This window comes from Cryptotermes secundus, unplaced genomic scaffold (assembly GCF_002891405.2).
Source record: "Cryptotermes secundus unplaced genomic scaffold, Csec_1.0 scaffold1951, whole genome shotgun sequence".
NCBI classification, from domain to species: Eukaryota; Metazoa; Arthropoda; class Insecta; order Blattodea; family Kalotermitidae; genus Cryptotermes; species Cryptotermes secundus.
Window position 1 is genome coordinate 155,660 of NW_019727443.1, and position 19,071 is coordinate 174,730.

Below are 19,071 nucleotides of genomic sequence, written 5' to 3' on the forward strand. Positions count from 1 at the left end.
GGCTGTGGACTGGGTTGTCTTGAAATCTCTTTGCGTTGATCTCGGATATAAACACGGAGATTGTGGCGTCTACTGGCTCGACTTGGCGCCCATACACGTCTCAACTGACACTTCCATCAAAGTGCTTAACGACGTGATAAAGCCAGTGACACTGCAGTATTTCTGGGGGTCTCCATTGCTCAGTCTGTAGTGACTGGGCTACGGTTTGTGGAACCCATAAATCGGAGTTCTATTCCTGCAGGGCCTCTCTCTCCTCAGTGTCTGTCTGGACATGCTGTGGGGCCCACGCCCCCCATCCAGTGCGTATCGAGGGCTGTTTGCTACGGGATTATAAAGCTGGCCATTCACCTCTGTCTAGTGCTGAGAAGAAGAATGCATGGAGCGTTGCTTCCACTGCCCGTTCGTCGTCATAGCTTCGTGCTGAATCTTCTGTGCCTAGACCTTCCTTGAGGGCGCGTCATAACTAGAAAGTTGCTAGGTCCATTTGCAGCACCGGGGTAGAAGTTTGCTTGCTCAGACCAAAGAATTTACAGAAGAACGTTTTAATTATACAGCCTGATGTTGAAAGCAGTTTGAAACAAGATCTCTGAAGAACACATGGCTTTCTGCCGCGGGGCTTTCACGTCTCAATGATGACAGAAAACATTTGTTTTATTTTCGCATGTTTTGTGATCACTCCGGATAGCAAATCGGAAACGAACCTTGGTCACTCCAGGAACGCAACTAAACTGTTAGCTATTTTAATAAGTTTGGGTTATGCTCGTGTAGGGCATTTTATTCCCATAGAGTTCGCAGTTTTGGCTCGACATTTTAAGAACACTGTTGCTGGTATGTAAGATTTGAGGTTTTCGCGGCGGTGACTATGAAGAAAACAGTTTTCTGGGATTTGGCACCATGTAAATGTGGTGTTAACCGACGTTTTGGAGGAACGTATCGCCTCCATCTTCAGGGTAGAAGGAAAAATATAAGAAATCCGGAAGCAAAGAAACCGTGAGAACCGGTAAAAACCTCCGAAACGTTGCACAGTTGGCAAGATTATTGCAACAAAATTTAACATCCGCAGTACTTACCTTTATTCAGATTGGAATAAACCCGAGCAAGTTCTCCAAACAGACTGCAATGTGTGTATGTGACAGTTGGTGTTGGAAGCGCGATTCACATTGTTGCAGAGTTTCAGTAGTACCGAAGCGAAGCGAGTGCGCTCTGTAGCGTGCACTGAGCAGTGAAAATGATGATGTTCCTCGTGATGGCCATCGCTGGCATTAGCGCGGAGACGATCAATAATCCGAACAGATTTAAACGAGAGGCGTTTGTGTTTCGGATCGTGAAGCGCTTGCGATTGGCGGGAGAAAATTGCGTTTAATTCTACTTCGTAATCGCGTTCTGTGAACGGAATCACGTAATGTTACTTAACGAACGCCGTTAGTATCGAAACTGTATAGCGCCGAGTGTTACGATGATGACGAATGATGAATAGGGAAGGATTTGGAAGGAAGCAGTCATGGTCTAATCGAGATAACTTACAATCCTAGCACTTATCTCGAGGGACCGTGGAAAACCATGACATTTTTCATCCAGGATAGTCTATTCCTGCCGAGATTGGAAGCCAGCATCTCCAAAATGCAAGTGTGGAGCGTTACCGCCACGCCCGCCTGCTCGGTTTCGTGGCATGCTTCCAAGGAACGACTTTACTTTTCCCTTTACTTCGGTGTCTTCTCGTTTCCTTTTTCCGTATGCTTGGGCCCCTATAAGTGCTATGTAAACATGCAGATGACGAAACAACCCCCCCGCTCAACCCACAAACTTAGACCAAAACTAAAAATGTCCTCGCCAGCGGCATCTGTTAACTGGCCCGTGGCGAGTGGGCCAGGATGGTATTTCTAGAGCGGTGATCCATGTTCTGTTAAACTTAAGTTGCCAAACGGCGAGAGATGATCAGAGATGAAGCGCCCTCAACTTAAAGACGGGGATGCGTATGGGGCAGTGCTCGAGCAGGAGAAAAATGTGCTCCAATGCCACTTCACCTGGGATTGAACCCTGGGTTCCGCGGTGAGAATTCTAACCTCCGTGAAGACGGTAGTGCACGTACAGTTTTCCACAAAATGCGGTGAATATCTTAGCTGAGCTAATATCAGATTCTGAAGAGGATCCCCCCTCTGTGGGTTGGTGCTTCAAGTAGTGACATGCCGTTTATATTTACCCTCTAATGTGTGTACCATCTGCTTTGAAATCTAGCGCATGTATGCGTTTCCTAACTATAATTCTCAGAATATACGGTATTTATTTCCCTGTTTGAAAACACTGACAAAACTAGTGAACACCATATATGAAATTGGAGAGTGGCCCAAGGATTTTACAGAAGTTACAATGATTGCCTTAAAGAAAAAGACAAAAGCTACAAAATGCAGCGACCATCGCACAATAAGCCTTATTGCACATACAGCAAAGATAATAGCAAAGATACTTAAAAGAAGAATTGAAAGGAAAATAGAGGATGTACTTGGAGAAGATCAGTTTGGATTTAGAAGAGGAAAAGGAACCAGGGATCAATTGGGATGATGAGAATTAAGAAGAACGAACTTTGGAGATAGATGAAGAACTGTGTGTTTGCTTCATAGACTGGCAGAAGGCATTTGACCGGGTAAACTGGACCAAATTAATGCAGATCCTGAAAGAAACAGGTATCGATTGGCATGAAAGAAGATTGATTAGCAAATTGTACATGGATCAGAAAGTTAGAGTACGACTGGACAGGGGGGAGACAGGAAGTGTGCAGATTGGAAGAGGAGTTCGACAAGGATGCTGTTTATCACCAATTCTGTTCAACTTGTACAGCGAATGCCTTACCAAGGAAGCTCTGGATGGGCTCGGTGACTTCAAAGTAGGAGGGCAAATTATTCAAACTGTGAAATATGCAGATGACCTTGTGTTAATGGCTAAGGAAGAAACTGTGCTACAGGGCATGATTGATAGACTAATTGAAATTGGAAGGTGCTATGGCATGGAAATGAATGTGGAGAAAACAAAAGTAATGAAAATTTCGAGACAACCAACCCCAGTCACAATAAAGATAGACCAAAAACAACTGGAGAATGTGAAATGTTTTAAATATTTGGGTAGCTTGTTAACAGATGATGGAAGGTGTACTTGTGAAATTAAATCCAGGATTGCCATGGCAAAAGCTGCATTTAGCAAGAAGAAGAATCTTTTTACCAGCAAATTGGACTTAAATTTGAGGAAGAAACTAGTGAAATGCTACATTTGGAGCATAGCTCTGTATGGGGCTGAGACATGGACACTTACGGCAGCAGATCAGAAACATCTGGAAAGTTTTGAAATGTGGTGTTGGAGAAGGATGGAGAAGATCAGTTGGACCGATTATGTGAGAAATGAAGAAGTGTTATTTAGAGTCAGTGAGCAGAGGAATATCCTACACGAAATAAGAAAACGGAAGGCTAATTGGATTGGTCATGTTTTACGCAGAAACTGCCTTCTAAAAAAAGTTATTGAAGGAAAGATAGAGGGGCGGATAGAAGTGACAAGAAGACGAGGAAGAAGACGTAAGAAGATGCTGGATGACCTTGGGGACAGAAGAGGATATTCTCATTTGAAGGAGAAAGCTCTAGATCGCATCAAGTGGAGGAACTGTTTTGGAAGAGACTGTGGACCTGTCGTCTGACAGATTACTGATGATGATGATGATGATGAGGAGGAGGAGCAGAATCAACTCTTTCGTGCTTGTAATGGAGACGCAGTGTTTCCTGTGAGGTACGAATCGGATATAAATATCATGTCTTATGATTTGCACGGTTGGTTGCGTTGGTTTACCAGTGTGAGGTTTATTGTGTCTGTTGCTTTTTCGTACGAAAAGTGCGAATGTTTTCGTGCCCACGCGTTATGCCACTTTCCTTCTTACACACAGGACACGCCGCAGAATTATCGCGTCTTCCGAAACAAAATTTATTTATGGCAAGTTTGGCATAGCTCTCTCCCCTTGCTTATCGTCTTGAGAGCAGACTCTAAAAGTTTTACCCCTTCAAAACACGAAGTTCAGCTCGCACCTCGTATGGCTTCATATTTTTGTTTCGTCGGTTGTTTAACGACGCTCTCAGTATCGAGACTATAGGGCGTCGGATGGTAGGATGACTAATGGTGAAGTGGAAGGGATTTGGTCGTGGCCCATTCTGGGTACTCTCCCTGGATTTGTGTGCGGGGACTGAGGCATGTCCCGGCCGAGACTGTAACCGAGCACCCAACCCAGATACAAGTGGCTTGAAACTGAGCACTAGAACACTGCATGCCCCCAGCCGTGGGCCCTGTTTTGCTCCCAGAAACCTTCATGTTCTATATATAAATCTTCCTTGAGCGCTGTTTTATCCGATTCCCACAAATAGCATTTGTGGGCGCCAGCAGAATATTTTTTATACAGCGCATTGGTGGGGGGAGGAGAATTTTTCCCTCAAACCTACTAAAGTACTGTGCCTCCGTGTAGTCCGGTAGAAGTCAACTATCTCTGTTAAGCAAGTGCTTCCTATCCGTTTCTTGATGGTTACTTGCTGCGTGAAAACGAAGGCAGTATGTTACTCCGAAACGTCGTTGAGCTTATGCCGGATTACACGGCGTCACATCCCACCGTCTCTGCTAATCAAGGAGAATAAGATGGATGGGACATAGGAGAGATGAGAAATGGGTAGAAGATTTTCGTCAGAAATTTAGAAGGAAAGAGATCTGTTGTGAGGCATAGGTTGTAATGTGTGGATAATATTAAAATGGATATTAAGGAATTTGGGTGTGAAGGTTTGGGCTGGATTCATCTTGTGAACGTGGTAATGAACCTTCTGAGGCCAATGGGAAAGCTGGGTAGTAAAACTGCCCTTGTAAGGGGCATGCTGGTGTTTTATCACAGGTGGAAAATGGATTAGTGTGAAAGGACTACCCTTTTGATCACTGGGCATGATTGAGACTACCCTCTTTATGACATTCATAGCTGAGTAGGGTTGGTCCGCACATTACACCTGATGATGGAAGCAGATCTAGCCTCTGAATATTAAATTTGCCTGTAACAACAATTGACAGCATATGTATAATTACTGCTGTGCTTCAAAGGGCTGAAATGGTAGCATATGGTTTCTTACGAGATCTTTGTTCATGGCTTATCTTCGTTATACTGTATGTGAATTATTTCAGATTTCTTCAAGGAGCTGCTGACAACATCAAAACGAGAATTCCACGATATGTTCAAGAAGACGTACGGCATTATCTACGAGCAAAATTCGTATGTCTTTACGGATCTGTTTGAGGAATTGGAGCGGTACTACGCAAAGGGCCAGGTTGACCTTGGAGAAGCAATGGAGAACTTTTTCAATACTCTTTACCAAAAAATGTTCACTGTCCTCAACGCTCAGTACGAGTTCGATGACAAGTGAGGATAAGTATGAACAAGTAGTTCTGTGTTTTAGAAGTTGTACTTAGTGTCTTGAAGTAATCACAAAAACTTTTTTGTTAGTTATGTTAACTGAATTAAAATTGAGCGTGTTGAAGAATTGCCGTCTCGATTTGCTAGCTCTAAAGTGCATCAGAACATAATTCACTCCACAAAATCTAAGTAGCTCTGAACTTTACATAGAGAAGCTGATTAGTGTAGAAAGAGCATCAGTTGATATCAATACAAAGAATGTGACATTGATAAACAGAAGAACCCTGAGGGCTATGACATAAAGTACAAGTTCACAGTGTAACTTACATTATTTCTTACTGAAAACCTTCACAACACAACACTCAGTAATACGTGTAAGTAGCTCTAGGAGGCTTTTGCTAAAGAAAGTGTAAGTTACGTATACTTATAGCAACGTGTAATGAAGTACAATGTTTAACAGTGAATTTTATTGTGTGGACAGATACCTGGGTTGTGTTGGGGAGCACATGAAGGAACTGAAGCCCTTTGGTGATGTTCCTCATAAATTGTCCATTCAACTGAAGCGTTCCTTTGTGGCTACACGAACGTTTTCGCAAGCACTCAATGTGGCTAGTGATGTCGTTACCAATATGGTAAAGGTAAGGTGACTTTTTCATTTCTTTCTGATATGCTGATGTTTATGCTTCATAGATCCTGTTTACCGGAACACTGGCTGTGGGTTTCAGAGAAGTTGGAAGTAGCTCATTATCGCAGTGTTGGAAACTTATTCCAACAGTCATGTATATGTAATGTGTAACTTCAGCTCAGTGTTCGGCCATCTCGTACGTTGAAGCTGTTCCAACATTTCAGGGAACATTGTAGTCACAGTCTTTAGGGTAATTAGGAAAGTTTGAGTAAATCAAGTGAAGCCAGTTTATATCTGTCTTCACAGTTGAAGTTGTGGGGATGTGTGACTTATTTTGATGGCTTCCCTGAAGGTGTGAGGGTTGGCAAGGGGTTTTGACTTTATTGGAGTCAGTACTGCTGGTCATCGGTTCCCTAGTCTCGAGGGACCAGAAGGTGCAGAAACGTGAGGAAGTAACTCTGTGAGCTATGAGAGAGAGCTGATGGTGCAGTGGTTCAAGCAACAGTCCAGGTAGTGGGTAGGTATTCATTAGCTGGTGTCTGTGGGATGCCGGCCTCAGGATCCTTGGGCACTGATTTCCATAACCTCACCTTTACATTTTTCTAAACGTAATTTAGTGGCGCACATCATTTTCTGCACTGTTTAATAGCGGCAGGAGATTGTGAGAAAGAGCTGGGATAGTTTAGTCAGTGCAGCAACCAGACAATCCTGGGAGAAGCAGTGTGTCCAGACTGTTTCTGGGGCCCTCTCAACCCCTCTCAAATTGGCACTCCATCAAGTGCCAAGGTTGAGAATGCATGGAGAGCTACTGCACTTCTGCTCCCTTATTCATCTTCCTGGTGCTGTGCCTAATGAAGTTCAGGGACAGCTTCACCTCAAGAATTGTCCTTGTTTGGAAACGGGATCCATGTAGTAGTATATTTTCCATGTAAAATAGTAAAATTATAAGACTTTATTGGCTCTTCTTAAGTTTTCTCTCTAATTGTTTATGTTTCAATTTTGGTACCTTTACAGAAAGGACCCTTCTTTGCTACATTCTCACTAACTGCTGTTTTGTGATACTGAGGTTGTCATAGAAGTGACTGAACACTGTCTTCTGGGATGTAACACATTGTGGTCTGAAATGTACTTACTCTTCTAACCTGAAGATGGAGGCAGCAGTCCTCCAAAATATTGGTTCCTATTTACAGGACTACATGTCTTAATATCCCAGAAGACAGTAATCACTGAGCGGGTTGGTCTTGCATTCAGGAGACTCATGGTTCGAATCTCAGCTGGAACGTCACTTATCCTACCTGAGGTTTGATCGTGGGTTTCCTCCAGGCAAATGCCAGATAATACATTGGTTAGGCCATGGCTGCGTCCTTCCAAAGCTTTTTTAGCAGAAGAAAGGTAGCAATCTTCAACCATGTTTTGTTTCACTACAGATCAATCCTAGTCCTGATTGTGTACGAGCACTTACGAAGATGACGGGCTGCCCAGCTTGTCAGGGGCTTCCCGAACTGAAGGCTTGTAGCAACTACTGCATTAATGTGATGAAAGGTTGCCTAGCCTATCAGGCAGAGCTAGACGCAGATTGGAACAATTTTGTTGGTGAGACTGTAATCATTTAATTTCAGAATGTTGCTGATATATCTCTGTGTCTCTGAGGTTTCTGGTTTGCATGGTCTCCTGTTGCTAATGGCATTCTGGGTAAAGAGAAATTCCACTCCTTCCCCCAGTAGCAAAGAGCTGCAATACCCGGCCAGGCTAGAGGCCAGATGACAAAGAAACAAGGTTCAGTTCCTGGCAAGAGCAAGACTCTCTTTGTGGCCAGACTAGGTCTGAGGCCCTCGTAGCCTTCCATGAAGTGGGTACTGTGGGCTCCTTCCCAAGGCTAAAGTGGCCAGGGCATGAAGCTAGCCATACTTTTCCATCTAATGCCAGTGTTAAGAATACTACCCCCCCCCCAAAAAAAACAGCACAACTTTCTCAAAACTTCGTAATGACTAATGATGTGACATTCCCAGACAATGAGATGTAATTCTTAAGTTGTCATGTTTTGTCCGCTAAACTGTGACATGTTTTGATTTTGTGCAGATGCGATGGAGAAGGTCACTGACCGGTTACTGGGCCCATTCAATATTGAGATGGTGGTCGAACCGATAGACATAAAGATTTCCGAAGCTATCATGAACTTCCAAGAAAATGGTCCTGAAGTTTCACAAAGGGTGAGCCCTTCTGAACTGAGTTACTGAAAGTCTGTTGTAGCAGAGAACATGAAGTGTGCGCAGCGCCTCCTGGGTTGTGATGCCTTACAAAACTGTTGCCCCATCTTCAGTGTAGAAGAGTAAGCCATATGGGGAAGAGAGGAACCCACCGCTTTGGGGCCCGTGTTCTTCCACAGGCCCGCTTATAATTTTCCTGTATGTGTACCCTTGTTTTCCCATGAAGATGAAGCCAGCTGGTTTCTCTGTGCCATCACATTACAGGAGATGGCCATCTTGTTGGGTTTCAGGTTCTCACAGAATATTATCTCCATGCCAGGAGGAGTTTATATGTTTCAGGGGAAAGTACTGCTTCCATCTTCAGGGTTGAAGATATGCTAAACAAGTAGCAAGCTTGCCAGTTCCTGAAAATTTCACATTTGACTTTCACAGAACATTGTACCTCATTGTAGGTTTAAATACATTTGTTTTCTGTGTCATAGGTATTCAGTGGGTGTGGAAAACCCTTATTGGGTCGCAGACGTCGTGATACAACAGAATTGGAGTTTGAATCTTTGCAGTTTGAGAGATCCGAAGATGCTCAGAATGGAGAAAGCAATATTGTACCCACTCTCGACAAACTAGTCAAGGATATCAGGCAAAAGGTGCAGTGTAACATGTACTGTTTCTGTACTCTGTCTAAGTAGGGCAATATTTGTCAGTTTGTGGTTATGTCATTTCTATAGAGACCAACTGCAAAGATAATGTCAGGTAGTTTTGATAGAATCAGAAAGGAGTAGCCATAAATGGCTGCATTTCAGTTAGCATTAAAACATTGTCATTCTGTACTGTACAGAAGAATTTAACAATTTCGTCTCCAGCTACAATTTAATTGTGGCTTACTTAAGCTCAGGGGGAACTTTACCCTTACTTTGCTAGGCAGAAATGGGGTGGCACATTTAAATTTGAATTGATATTTGAGTCCTTGCAGCAGTGACTGAGGGTTGCTATCTCCTGGAATGTGAAGCCGTGTAGTCTGGTTGACAGAACATTACCAACATTTCAGAGAAGGTGGAGGCTGAATGTTCCTCATGAACACTGGTAATGTTTTACGAGACCACACGGCAATATATATTCCAGAAGACAGCAATGTTTAAATTGTGATATTTTTCATCACCTCTTTTTCCTTGTTCTTTCGTTTACAGAATTCATGCAGACATTTTTGGCTTTTGTAATTACATGTGTTCGTTTGTCTCATGGCACAGGTGAAGGATACAAAACAATTTTGGTCACATTTACCGTACCAGATTTGCAATAACGATCATGTTGCTGCTAGCCCAGCCAAGGATGACAGCTGCTGGAATGGAGCCATGAAAGCCAGGTTCGTATCCTCCACAAAGGAACATTTTAAGATATCTCAGAGTCCAAGCAGTACAGTTAATTAAGTTTTCTTGTTATGTCTTGTTGAAACCTGGCTCAGGTGCATGCATATATGTTCCTAATGGACCCAACAGAGTAAGTGCCTCCCTCACTTTATCCTAAGGACAGAAACATATGCTGCTTCTGAAACTCCTTCCCCCAGAATACCAGATAATAAACAGACAAAAAGTCTAAAATCTCACTAGTCCCCACTACCATTATGTCCTGCCGTCATTAAGTGCCATATTTGCAAATGTAACAGGTTGCATTCATCCCCATTCCAAATATGTGGTTGGCAAATTTGCATTGGCTTTCTCTGGTGGTTTAATTTTTTGCAGGATTTGAGGTTCTCACGGCAGTGGCTGTGGAGAGTTCTGTCTGCTGTTCATGTATTCTTTTTCAAAGTCAACCAAAGATTCAGGAGAACAGGCTGCCTCCATCTTCAGGGTTGAAGAATAGATGGAGGTGATATGTTCCTCCAAAACATCAGTTGACTTTCAAAAGACTACGCAGCGTTACATCCCAGAAGATAGAACTCTTCAGTTTAATTTCTACTTGCAGTATTTATTTATTTATTGTCTGTTTATTCTTTTGCTTGTTGTTTGTTCCCATTGCACCCTTCCACCCTGACTGCACAAGTAAAGGTATTGGTAAATCAGCAGAGTAGCCTCTGTCTGTCACTGCTTACAGCGACCATGCGGGTGCGCAGTGGTCCTTGCAGGCAGGTTTCATGCTTGTCTCTGACAGTACCTCTCCTCTATGCTAAAAGCCTTCGAGAGTGAGGTCTGTGCCATTCAGTGCAATGTTCATAACTAATTACTGCTCACAGAGGGCCCTGGAAGATGAAGTTAGTTTTGTTCTATAGTCGTTTGGTCTTTCATTGCAGATATGAGCTTCAGATCACTGGCGATGGTATATCCAACCAGCAGACCAATCCTGAGGTTACAGTGGATGTTAATCGACCAAGCAGTTTGCTCAACGAACAAATGTTTGCACTGAAAACCATTACAAGTAAGCTGAAGAATGCTTACAATGGCCAGGATGTTGAATGGATTGATGCTGGTAAGAAGGAAAGTAGTTTGATTAGTTAAATTGTGTTTGAACATAAGCTGTACCTCTTGGAAATGTGTAGATGAGAGTGCAGTGTGAGACAGCCTAGGCTGGAAACTCTGATGCTTCTGTCATCCAGCAGAGTGGACAAGCAAAACCCACGCAGAGCACAGCAGATGCTGACATTGTTCCCCATTGTTAACACACTCACATTCGTTGCACTTTCATGGAATGTTTACATTCACATGTCATAGGTCCATTTCAGGAAGAGAGTTAACTTGAACCTTGGAAGTTGAAACACTTGTCTCCTGTGTTGGGTGTTTAAGTGATATTTGAGGCAAGTTTGAAGCTGAACATTGATTTTATCGAACTTCTGTCCACCCAACAATTCAGTTTGTTCTGTTTTGTCCAGTAACAATCCTTTCTGTCTTAAATTATGTACAGTTCTATGAGATTTTTATTTTTTCTGCTTGGAACTGTGAATGTTCGTCAGTTTATGCTGGGATTGTCTAAATTTTTGATACAACAACTTTTTCAGATATGTATCCTACATGAACACTTTTTGCTCCAATGTGTAACTCATACATGACATTTCATCACAGGAGAGAACAGGACTTGAGTCTAGACAGGTCAGATACAGCAGCGTGAGGCTTGGGGCTTACAGTTGGCATATGGTGCTCCAACTTTCTTCACTGTAGCCATTCTGCATTTTATTGGAGCGAAAGTTGAAAGAAATTGTGTACACAAACGTGGGTTTCAGTTCTGCCAGCAACCTGAATCTTGCCAACTTGACTGGAGGAACATTTGTTCCCCTTCCTCCTGGGCAGCTCAATGGTTTGTGGAAGGGAAGCTCTCTGATTATTGCAGTGGATAAAATAAATTTTAAAGAAATTTGGTGACAATGTGAACTGGATTCAGGTGGCTCATGATAAGGACCACCAGCTGGGTTTTCTGAGGGAAGAACATGGTTGAAAGTATTCTGAGAACATGTTGCTGCGGGAAATGTGTAATTCTGAAATTAATCAAATAAGAGGGCAGTGAATGAAACTATATAAGCAGTTAAAGCAAAATAGATATGTTTCAGAGTGAGCTTGGTCAGAGAGGGAGATGTAGTGGACCCTACATTTAGTGTTCCTTGATGTAATGTTTCCCTTTGTTTAATAATCACATTCGGTGATCTGAAGTCAATAATCTCAGTATTAAGTTTCAAACCTGATGTTCTGCAAGGAAACATTTAATGGCAGTTTCCATAGCCTGTTATGGTGCTGTGAATTGTGGGTTCCACAACAAAAATTGATTTATTTAACCTTTCTGCCTGTGAAGAGAGACATTATTGACTTAGTGGGGGGGAGTGGTTCACTTGCTCCAAGCACACTCACCACTGCTGGGTCCATTGTGTCCCTCCATCTTGTCAGGGCCCTTCATGGAGCAACTGATCTCATATGATTGAGGGCCTCCTAATATCTGTTGGCTGTAACCACGCAGCTGGGCATTGACGCAGTATGAGGTAGGAGGATTCCTTCACTTCCTGCACATGGCACTTTATGAGAGGCACATAATCGGTAGGTGCTACCTCTGTGTACCATGGTCGCTCAGCATCCCAGTTAGTAGCCTACATTTTTTCCTGTCCAAGGCCAGTAGGTTCCTACACACTTTATCTGAAGGCCTTTCATTGAAGAGTTTCACCTGCCTTGTACCAGGTGTGACATCCCTGTGTTCAGGGGGTCTTAAGAGGAGCATGATATTAAGATTACAGTCTTCTGAGATGTGACACCATGTAGTCTCCTAGGTAGGTTTTGTTCTGAACATTGTGACTTGACAGGTTCACTGTATCACGTGAATACTAGACTGGGAAAGAGTTTAACACTGCCTTCATTTCAACTTGACTTGCAGAAGAATCATCATATGGATCTGGGAGTGGCTCTGGTGATGGCAATGATATTGAAGATGATGATATGGAAGGTTCTGGTGACTCAGGTCACTTTGGGTATGGAACTGGTACCGGATCTGGAGGAACGAGACAGTTCCCTCGCCCACCTAACAATGACATGGACAACAATCTCCATCCTTTGGGCGCGGATGGAGGAATGGACAGGCACCGGCCGAGAAATAATACCAGTGGTGGTTCATCTGCGAATGCAAGACCGAAAATATCTGTTACACGTGCTGTCACATCGTACCTCCTTCCTATTGTTGTTATGTGGTTTGGTGGAATATTCTCTGATTGGCTGTGATGAACCTCCCTTTTGTTTCATTAACATCACATGAATTGATGTAGGCATGGACTAAAAAGAAGGATCTCTGTGTTATATGTAGGTGCGTGAGTCATCTGGATTCGAAAGCTGATCTAGTCCCCAGTGTGCAGTTACATCCGAATGTGTCAAGGAAAAAATAACAGGCATTCAGAAGTTCTTGCATATGTTTTCTATACTTGTAAGTCAGTACATTCCAAATAAGTTCTATGTTAGAATAAGTGTGTAGTGACATGGAATACCATGCAGTGTGAGATTTGGTGTTCTCATGCTACTGAATATAAAGGTGATTGTCTTCTGGGATGTGACACTGTGTTGTTTTGTGGGAAAGTGCCAGCATTTCAGAGGGACCCACTACAACCATCTTTGTTGTAGCCATGAATCTGGAGGCAACAGATTCCTCTGAAATGTTGGTATCTTTCTGCCAGAGTGCATGATGCCCCATTCCACAAGACAGTAATCTTCAACACAATGCAAAAGAATCACACACAAAATTTATATTTCTTTCACAATTTGTGCTTGTAGCCCATATAATCTAAGTGAAGAAATACTGCACAAGTAGTTGCTACCAGTGCTGTGTATTTATGGGGTCTGCCAGTTACAGTGAACCTTTCTCAATGCTACGCTGCAGAGGATTGGTGAATAAATTGGAACTTCTTCTAAAGTCGAGTTTCATTACATTCTTTCTTGAAAGTAACATGTAAAATAAACTATAAACCAGTGATGTTGGGAGTATCTGGGCTGTGCACCATCAAGCAGTGGGGTAACTGGTGAATGTGGCATTGGAAGGGATTTTCAGGTAAGCCTTCATGATCTAAATTCCTGGAATTTGTCTGTAGGGACTTAGGAAAACCATGAAACTCTCACTAAGGATAAACAGTGGCCAGGCCAAGATTCGAGCCAAGCACCTCCCGAATGCCAGCCCAGTGTTCAGTGTCACAGCCTAAACGTTCTTGTAACTTTTCCCTGAAGTCCTGCATAACTTGCTGCAATAAATCACAGCCATTTCTTCCATAATTTTGTTCATAACTCAAGAAAAATCATGACTGTCCTAAGGGGAAATGTTTCTAGAACACCTGATATTGAAATTTGGAGACATTGCAGAGCCCAGTATAACTGTCCCTGAAATCTGTCTTTGAGGTTACCTAAAGACTAAGGTATTTGAAAACCATCCTCACTCACCTGAAGAACGAAAGAGCCAATTTACTGGAAAAGTCAGAGGAATTAGCGGCTGTGTATTGCAGTGAACGATGTAGGACTTAAGGGAGTGATTACGAGAATGTTTAAGACATAACTAATATACTCAGAACATGTTATTTTCAAGAAATAATGCGTCAGCAATAAATCACAGTGATTGATGTTACATGTTAAAAAGAATGTTGCCCTGCTGCAGGGTACTGTAATCACTCACTCCCTCCAGTGGACTCTATAACCTTATTTAAAAGATGAATGTCCAGTCACCTGTCAATGTGTTATCTAGCATAATACCAGGAAAATCATTTGTGTGTCTTTTTAACGTTTCTCTGTTCACTGTCTGTATGTAACCACAAAATTTTACCAGTGTTGCTCTAAATAACAGCAGGTTATTTCCAGTTTTTAGTGCATGATTTCTCCAACAACAGACTTGAAGGAGAGTCACAGAGTTCTCAAGAATGATTTAAAGTATAGTTGCATCCAAGCACAGTTTTGGCAAGTCACTAAGATTTCATATACATGCTTTAGGGAAATGTAGCTACAGCTCATGAAACATTTTCTGAATATATTTTTCTGGGACCCTCAGCATCTCACAACCCTATGGGCCTTCATGGCCTGTTACAGGGATAGCTTTACTTTACTTTACTTTACTTTACTTCTTTCTCTGACTGTACAGGAACATTTTGTAGCTTACTGTAGTTGTAGAGAGGCTGTAAAGCTATTTAGGTTCCTGCTATCACCATACAGCCTGATAGGGACCTGCATCAATGTGCAGAATTCTACTTTTTGCTGATCGATAAAGCTGAAAGGGCTCATGTAAGTTTATGTATTAATTTGGTGGGGTAGGGGGCTCATGGTAGCAGAGCCTGGGAACCCCTGATTTAGGCTAATGGTGTGACACTGCTTCCATACAGTAACTGAACCTGTCACATTGATTAGGGTTGAGTGAGATGCTCATTCCACATTTGTGTCCATCTGCCAACATTTCTTGGGCCATGACAATGACTTTCATCTGGGATGTGATTCCATGTATTCTGGTAGAAAGTTTCCACTGTTTTGGAGGAACATCTTGTCTCCATATTCAAGGTATAACAGTAAGCCACATGGAAAAATGGTTCAGATATGGGGACAGGAGGAAAAGGATGTGGGAGGTGGTGGTAGCCCCTAAAACTGCTCACTCTTTTATAGAATTCCTTATCCCTACACTTAACATTGGGTTCTTGAAAAGGGTTGTTTTACTGACAATTCCTTTTTACTGCTATTGGCCCAGAGGGAGTTCCATATCCTCTTTCATGCCATGGATGTAGGTGACCAATGTCCTTGCTATGTACCTGTAAAACCTGACTGTTTCCTCATTGACCCTGAGGATGAAATGCTGGCATTCACTGCAGCAGTGCCGAGTAACACCTCAGAAGACTGACAGATCACAGTACCAAAACCTTGCCGCCTCTTCCTTCTGGTGGTTGGGTCGGTGACTAATAATCTGTGGAGATTGTGAATAACAGTCTTCTGTTTGGTATGCTTGAATTGCCAGTACTCATTGTGACACATTTTATTTTAAAAATGGTTATAAGGAGCAATAACTGTTGTATAATTCATCCATAAAGCACAACAAAGGGCTTGCAGGATTGTAACTGGGAAGATAACACAAAATAAGTGAATCAAAATGTGTTTAAGGTGTATGAGCAAAATATATGAAGAAACTTAGGTTTTTGCAGCTGAAGTTTTGGAATGTTCAAAGTTTTCTCATAATATAGCAGTTGTTTCCATTAACCCCAAAGACAGCAACTGCAGTGTTGGCCAAAACAGAAATCCTTCAACTTTCTGTGTGGTAAATTCCCAAAAGCCATGGTCACACATATAAGACACTCACTGATCCTTAATTTTTCATGTGCTTAATGGGGAACAACAATAATTTGTTAATGTGATAAGTAAGTCTTCATAAATCAGAGTGAACAGTATTGATTCTCTTAAAGGTTTATGACGGCAGTTTCATTAATTATACGATTGTTGGATGTTGTCGACGGTCACAGATATATTTGATATACATTATGTCCCAGAAGTTGACTGTATTCCTGTGATTGGTTGTCGTTATACTGACAAATATTTATTGTTCTTTATTTTGGTATCAGTGGTGATTATTGGGACTGAACACTAGGCTAGAACACTGAACCATGAGAGCTATTAATACAAAAAGTAAATTAGTTTTACAGTAAAAGGAGACCTCATAGTTCTGGAATGTGATAGTGGACTGTCATTTAGAGAAGTCTGCCTGATCTCCCATCAAGTCTTTGTGCCACTTTTTGTACCCATAGATTGAAAACTTCCCTTAATTTTGTTTCTACCAAAGATAAAAATGTTTAGAATTTCAGAAATGGCAGGCTGTCCCTGTGGCTCACAGTCCATGCTAAGCTGTACCTGCCAATCTTCACTTTCATGATTTGCATATCACTGGGGGCAAAAGAACTTGCCCTGCGAGAGCCACATCTTCAGAAATGGATTCTGTGCCCTTGCATAGGTGGGGTAGAGGCCTGAGACGTCAAACAGACTGTACTTGGAGGCAGTGAAAACCAACCAGTTGAAATAAATCTGTCGGTGTAATGACAGCCAGTGACCTGCAGTCGGAAGGAGCCAGTCCCCCAAAATGTTGTGCATATCAGATATACTTGAGACAGTGGACAGTGTCGGACATATGTTTGATTTGAGGCTCTCATGTTGGTGGCCATGATGGGTACAGTATTCTGGGCTGTGACACTGTACTGTTCGGAAAGAGCTATATGTTTGAGAGGAACATGCTGCTTCTCCAGGGTCAGAGACTACCAGCAGAAGCACGTGGCAAGTTGAGCTCTGCTTTCTCTGACCTACATGGCATTACAACTGAGAGCTCATGTAAAACATATGTTTGTATAAGATTGTTGAGGTAACTCCATTATTACGGCAGAATTATTTTGTCATTTGGTGCTGGTAGCTCTACTGTTACAAGGTACTCAGTAATGCAGCTATAGTGCTGAAAAATATCTGTCATGCAGAAAGTAACAATCATCTAGTATGGAGCTTCAGGAGAGAGGACATGACCAGTTTTGAATCTAGTTGTCTCAAGTCAAAAGACAGGGTAAAAAGGTAAAACAATAATAAATCGTGTCTGGCACCTGTGTTTGCTATGATAAATTAATCGCATTATTTAGACTTTGATGAGAAATTGTTATGTGTAGGTTCAGACTGCATGCAAGTGTAGACTTGTTTGGAAACAAAAGAGAGCATTGTGAAGCCTTAAAGCAGAAAGAAGTTGAGCATATGTTTCAACATAATTTGTGTTACGCAGATTTATTAGATGCTAACCTTTTTTATATATAATGTAAATTACATAATTAAAATCCAAAGAGCATAATGCTTCCTATGCTTACAAGTGCAACTTAAAATGGCTCTTCTGAATAGTTTACAAGTTAGAAAAGAGAACTTGTTACATCTAAATGATACTGTGAATATTTTTAACATAGTAATTGGTGCATGAAAGTGTTGCTAGCTCATGCATTAGTTCAAGTGAAATGTAATGAAAACTAAAAATGTATGGAATTTTATCAGGACAGATGTATGAAAGGGTATGAATTGGTGGTGATACTCGCAGGCTGCCATGTGCATGTTTAGGAGTGAGAGAGACTTAACAGATCTTGAATTGCTGTAAAAGCATATCAAGTATTTTCTAATAACTGCAGCTTAAATACATTACAACAATATGTATATTGTCATGATGTCATAAAGAGTGAGAAGAGGCATATAATCTGCTATGATTACAGCAACAAAAGACTGTTATTCCATACAGCAAAACCCCTTTTTAAGATTTCTTTCAGGATCAGCAGATTTTGACATTAAACTGACGGAAATCTTGAAGGGGAGAAATTTAACACTGAGATTATTGATTTGCAATCCCTGTAGTTTAATGTTAAATGAAGGAAAACATCAGTGGGGGTTCCACTGTAATTTACTTCCACACAATGGATTATTTAATGCCACCAAACAGCCCTTTAATGATTAGTATTCAATATATTTTTGAACTTTAAATTTATATGTTGCCATACCAAGGATAGCAGAATACAAATTATGGCTTTCTTTTTTAGAATTGGACTAGACCCATTGGTACTGCCAGGGGAAGGGGGATGCCAGGCATCTGCCTCCTCCTGGATTTTCAAGAAAGTACTGAAGTCTAAGGACGAAGAAAATTGCCAAATTTGAGTAATAAAAACTAAAGTATTTAAAGAAATATTCTGGCCAGAATACTCTAGGGTAATCAGTAAGAATCCTTATGGCATCAACATAAGTTTGTGTAAGCAAATATTCTGGCTGCTCCCTTGAAAAACTATCCTGATGATGCCTACAGCATCTTGCATAATTTTATTTAATTACGAAATATATAGTATTCCGGCCAACACAGCAGGAATGTATAGGTGGACCAACAAGCAGTGATTGATTGGGAATGATCTGTTACCGGTTATGAAGCTGACAAGTATTTTCCTGGGGTGAGCAGCACATGAATGTTTGCTTTGAATACTGTTAGACTTTAAGATGATGTACACTATGATTTAATATTTAACTTACCTGTATAAGAATGCCATTTATTTATTGAGACAAAATTTTGTCCTTTTCTAAAGAATGTGCTGCAATTCTGTTTCCTTAAACAAAGATCTGAAAGTATGATTTTAATGGGTCTTAGCAAGTAAAATATGTATTATAATTTATATATTTTTCATAGCAGATCTAACAGACTAAATGGCAGAAATAGTGATTTATGGAGTGTACTGGATGTGTCTATGTGTAAAGGTATTATTTCATTTTCTATGCAAAAAGAACCTAAAACTACATGGACTGTGGGGAGGGGGAGACATTGGATGTATTTATTTTGTTATTATTTCCTTCTCTATGTACTATTGTAAT

At 41.5% G+C, this 19,071-nt stretch overlaps 1 protein-coding gene across 1 annotated transcript in view; it reads left to right on the forward strand.

Annotated features, from left to right (window-relative positions):
* LOC111864872 (glypican-6) overlaps positions 1–13,933 on the forward strand; it is a 66,680-nt gene extending 52,747 nt beyond the window's left edge. Inside the window, exons 3-10 of the mRNA XM_023852443.2 lie at positions 5,188–5,422; positions 5,898–6,054; positions 7,469–7,634; positions 8,121–8,251; positions 8,731–8,892; positions 9,493–9,608; positions 10,533–10,708; positions 12,590–13,933. Coding sequence (XP_023708211.1) covers positions 5,188–5,422; positions 5,898–6,054; positions 7,469–7,634; positions 8,121–8,251; positions 8,731–8,892; positions 9,493–9,608; positions 10,533–10,708; positions 12,590–12,930 — 1,484 coding nt within the window. The 3' untranslated portion in view covers positions 12,931–13,933. The remainder of the gene's footprint in view (positions 1–5,187; positions 5,423–5,897; positions 6,055–7,468; positions 7,635–8,120; positions 8,252–8,730; positions 8,893–9,492; positions 9,609–10,532; positions 10,709–12,589) is intronic.
* The last annotated feature ends 5,138 nt before the right edge of the window (positions 13,934–19,071 follow it).